Source organism: Gavia stellata, chromosome 34, assembly GCF_030936135.1.
Source record: "Gavia stellata isolate bGavSte3 chromosome 34, bGavSte3.hap2, whole genome shotgun sequence".
Lineage (NCBI taxonomy): Eukaryota > Metazoa > Chordata > Aves > Gaviiformes > Gaviidae > Gavia > Gavia stellata.
This window is the reverse complement of record NC_082627.1, coordinates 3,382,091-3,386,588: the sequence shown is the minus strand read 5'-3', so window position 1 is coordinate 3,386,588 and position 4,498 is coordinate 3,382,091. Positions and strand designations below refer to the sequence as shown.

The window sequence follows — 4,498 nt, the reverse complement described above, 5'->3', positions numbered from 1 at the left end:
CTGTTGAGACGCTGCTGCGTGGGTCAGGTTTGCTCACAGCTCCAGATCACCTCAACACATTTCCCAGGGCACTTTTCCAGAAGCACCTCAAGGCAGGGGCTACCTGGGAGTGAAGGTGCTTTCTAGGGTCTTTGCTTTCAGTTTCCTGTGCTGGTGGTGAAAATGGTGATGGAGCTGTAAGGTTTGCCCCAGAGTAGGAGACTTGTACAGCATTACAGTGCTTCAGCTACAGCTCTTCAAAGAACCTTGTCAAGCCCCTTCACCCCCCTCAGCCTGCAGAACACCCAAACATCACCTTTGTGTCCTCCTCAGTATAGATCTGATCTGCACTGTAGGACCTGCCATCACGGAGATGCCCTGGGCAGTGCCCTGCTGCCAGGAGGTGTCTGCAGGGCAGAGCTGAGCACACAGCGGGTGGGATAGAGTCTGTGAGCGCTGGCAGGGAAGAGAGGTGGGGACAGTTTCCAGCAGGGACAGCTGCAGGCAGATGCCTTCCCCAGAGCAATCCCTTGGTCTCCTCTCCTGCCCAGTAGAGCCTCTGCCATCAAGGGAGTGGGATCTCAGGCTGAGCCACCTGCTTAGCAGCCTGACCCTCGAGGAGGAGAAACTTGCAAGTGCAGCTGCGTCCATGGGAGCAAAGCCTTTCAGCCCACCCTAACCTGTGGGTCTGGACAATGCAGTGTGGAGGGCTCGGGAGCGAGCTGGCTCTGCTCACGTTACTACAATTTTAGGACATGCAGGAGATTCCTTGAGGTTCTCCTGCAGGAATATGCTGAAGTGGATTACAGATGAGGGGAATAGTGACTTTCAGAAGCTGTCACCCCCTTTCCCAGGTCTCCCCTGCTGTGGAGGAGGGATAACTCCTTGGGAGCCCACAGGCAGAGCTCTGCTCCTCAGGGCACCCTTGGCCAGCATAAACCAGAGCTCCAGGCAGGGAGAGGCAAGAAGATTGTGAAAAAAAAGAGGGAGGCACTGTGTGTTTTCAGGGGTTGGGTTTTGAAAGGCAGAAAATGGGAAGAGATTTGCTCAGAGCTGTCCTAACTTGTGAGTGTGCTTTCCTCCTTTGGCAGTGCCTTGTGAACAAAGGGTTCAGATGTCCAACAGCAGCTCCATCATGGAGTTCCTCCTCCTGGCATTGGCAGACACACGAGAGCTGCAGCTCTTGCACTTCTGGCTCTTCCTGGGCATCTACCTGGCTGCCCTCCTGGGCAATGGCCTCATCATCACCACCATAGCCTGCGACCACCACCTCCACACCCCCATGTTCTTCTTCCTCCTCAATCTCTCTCTCCTCGATCTGGGCTGCATCTCCACCACTGTGCCCAAATCCATGGCCAATTCTCTGTGGGGCACCAGGGCCATCTCCTATGGGGGATGTGCTGCTCAGGTCTTTCTGTTTCTATTTTTTATATCATCAGAATATTATGTCCTCACAGTCATGGCCTATGACCGCTACGTTGCCATCTGCAAACCCCTGCACTACGGGACCCTCCTGGGCAGCAGAGCTTGTGTCCACATGGCAGCAGCTGCCTGGGGCAGTGGGTTTCTCAATGCTCTGCTGCACACGGCCAATACCTTTTCACTACCCCTCTGCCAGGGTAATGTCCTGTACCAGTTCTTCTGTGAACTTCCCCAGATCCTCAAGCTCTCCTGCTCAGAATCCTACCTCAGGGAAGCTGGGCTTCTTACATTAAGTTCTTTTTTAGCTTTTGGATGTTTTGTTTTCATTGTGCTGTCCTATGTGCAGATCTTCAGGGCTGTACTGAGGATCCCTTCTGAGCAGGGTCGGCACAAAGCCTTTTCCACCTGCCTCCCTCACTTGGTTGTGGTCTCCCTGTTTATCAGCACTTCATTTTTTGCCTACCTGAAGCCCCCCTCCATCTCCTCCCCATCCCTGGACCTGGTGCTGGCAGTTCTGTACTCGGTGGTGCCTCCAGCAGTGAACCCCCTCATCTACAGTGTGAGGAACAAGGAAATCATAGAAGCCTTGTGGAAAGTATTTGAATATGATCGAGTTCAGATTAATAAGGTGCCCGTTATCCCACTAGGGGTCCCACTGTATCTCAGAAAAAGCCAGGACTAATTTTTCCTCATATGTGTCTTTATTTTTCCTTTGCGTTAGGGTTTGGATTTTGCTTTTTGTTTTTTTTGTTTGTTTGTTTTTTAACTGTGATAGTATTATTCTTAGCCTTCTACTTGTTTTTTCTTGACCCAAGTACCTCATGTACCTGTGGATCCAGGCTCTCTCTTTAGATAAACTCAATAAAGAAAGCAGTTGAAAAATATTTGTCTCAGTTCCTATCTCCCACATCTCCTCTGGACCTGGGGGAGCAGCCCCAGCGTGCAGGAGGGGTTCAGGAGGCGAATGCCCAGCTGCCCCATGGAGGAGCAACCCTGATGGTCACTGGGGCTGCCTCTCACTGTCTTGAGGGCACTGCCTCTCGGCTGCCTTTGAGTCCGGGCTGCTGCTTCCCTGGAGCCACGAACATGGCCAGCAGCAGAACACGGCTTTTCCAGTGCTGGTCTCCCCTCACTTCCACGCTGTCCTGCTGTGTCCTTGCCTTTGTGTCACCCCTAAGGTCTCGTGTAACTTGTGACAGTCCTTTTGTCTCTACAGGGCCATCCCTGCGGCTGAAGGCACGGGTGGGCCATGGGAACCACTGTGTCAGAGCTGGCCTCTCTTCTAGCACCACCATAACCAAAAGGGCTCCTGAGGACAGGGCCAGAAGGCTGGCCAGCCCTTCCAAATCTGGTCTCAGGAATAGACCCAAGAAGCTGCTCTCTCAAAAGGACTTTAGCTCTTCTGGGTTCTTGATGGATTCTGAGGGACAAGCTCAGAGTGCCAGGGGGATCTGTTTGTGACCAAGGGCTGGATGAAGACCTCCCTTCTTGGTTGCACATGTCAACTCAGACAGCAACGGGTCTTTGACTTATCTGCCAGGCACTGTCCCACCTGCAGTGGGGATGACAGCAGATGCCATCCCGGAGCAGAATCGGGAGCTGCCAGGAGAAGTCAGGGCATCTCCAGGGACAGTGTGTGAGTCTGGGTGGGCAGTGAGTGGCACCTCATAGAACGAGTGACAATCCAAGGAGGAGTCTCGCAGAGGAAATGTGAACCTGAGGAGACCATAGGTTGACAAGGGCTCTGCAATGCCAGGAGAGGCTGTGAGGAGCCAGAAGGCAAAGGGATGTGCGACTAGACAGTGGTTCTTCACACTCTGATGGAAAGCCTGTGGGCTGGATCTAGTGCAGCCCTCCCCTGCCCTTAGTGCCATTGGAGACGCCCCATTGTCCTACCAAGCACTGTCCTTGGCTACTGAGATGACAGGGAAGATGGAAAGGGGCTCAGAAGCAGTGACCTCCTCTGGCTGGGTCTGCTTCTCACCCTGAGCAGCATGGCCAGTGCAGGGTCACCCCATGGCCCCAGGGCACCACAGCCCCCCCACTCTGCAGAGCAGCACTGCCAGCTTGGGGCCCTGCAGGGAGCATGGGGTGGGAACCAGGAACAGCCAGCCAGGCCAGCGCAGATGTGCTCACCTGGGGAAAGGCTCTCTGGAGAGCAGGGATAACTCTGGAGAAGAGCAAGGGAGCATTTCTGGACTTGAAGGAAGGAACCAGTGAGAAAGAGAAACCTCTTTCTGCAGGCACCCACTCAGGGCAGGGTGCTCTCTCCCCTGGCCAGGACTCCTGTGCTGGGGTGGGGAGAGGGGCTGACACCGGAGTGCATGTTCATTCTGTGGTGGGGATCTTCTGGACTTGAGAGCAGGAGTCCTGCAGTTTCATTAACCTCCATTTCCTCATGCCATGGTGAGCCTCCAGCCCGGGGGCTGATGGGGAGGCTGAGACCCCCCTCTGCCCCCCAGCAGCTGCTGTGCCCTTCAGAGGGGCTGGGGCTGTGGGCTTAATGCCCAGAGCTCTGCAGCACCCTGTGGTGGGCACTGCTGTGGGGCCAGCCCAGACTGGGCTGGGGAGCAGGCAAGGGAGGTGGGAAGAGGTGGGGAGGGGCTGGGCTGGGCTGGAAAGTGCCCAGGAGATGACAGCACCAGTATTTTCTTAGACATTTGACCATGCAGGGCGGGGACATGCTCCAGTGGGTGTGTGGTGCAGAGCCCGATCTCCTGGTAGGGAGCCAAGACATGCAGGTGCAGGAGAAAGGAGCCTGGTCTGTGCCCTTGGTGGCATGGAGGGACTGAGAAGGTGCTCCAGGGCATTCATCACGCCCCAGCCTCTCCCATCGGCCATTTCCAGCACTGGTCACTCACCCAGTTATTGGTGGTTTTGCTCTGTGGCCATCTCCTTCCTGCTGTTGGTCTTGGTGCCTGTGTTCAGGAAATGGCCAGCCCTGCCCCAGCCTCCTGCCTTGCCCAGACCTTGGCAGACCCCAGAGCAGGGCTGTCTGGGAGTCCTTGTATGGGACACGGCAGGGTCTTGGCCGGGGCTGGGCACTGGTGGGCTACAAAAGAAGGAGAGCTGGTGAGGATGGACATGGAGGTCTGGC

The 4,498-nt window shown here is 55.5% G+C and overlaps 1 protein-coding gene across 1 annotated transcript; it reads left to right on the top strand.

Moving 5' to 3' along the window:
* The first annotated feature begins 1,093 nt into the window (after nucleotides 1-1,093).
* On the top strand, nucleotides 1,094-2,083 carry LOC132320279 (olfactory receptor 14A16-like). Its single transcript, XM_059832552.1, has one exon. The coding sequence runs from the start codon at nucleotides 1,094-1,096 to the stop codon at nucleotides 2,081-2,083; it is 990 nt and encodes a 329-aa protein (XP_059688535.1).
* Nucleotides 2,084-4,498: the final 2,415 nt, after the last annotated feature.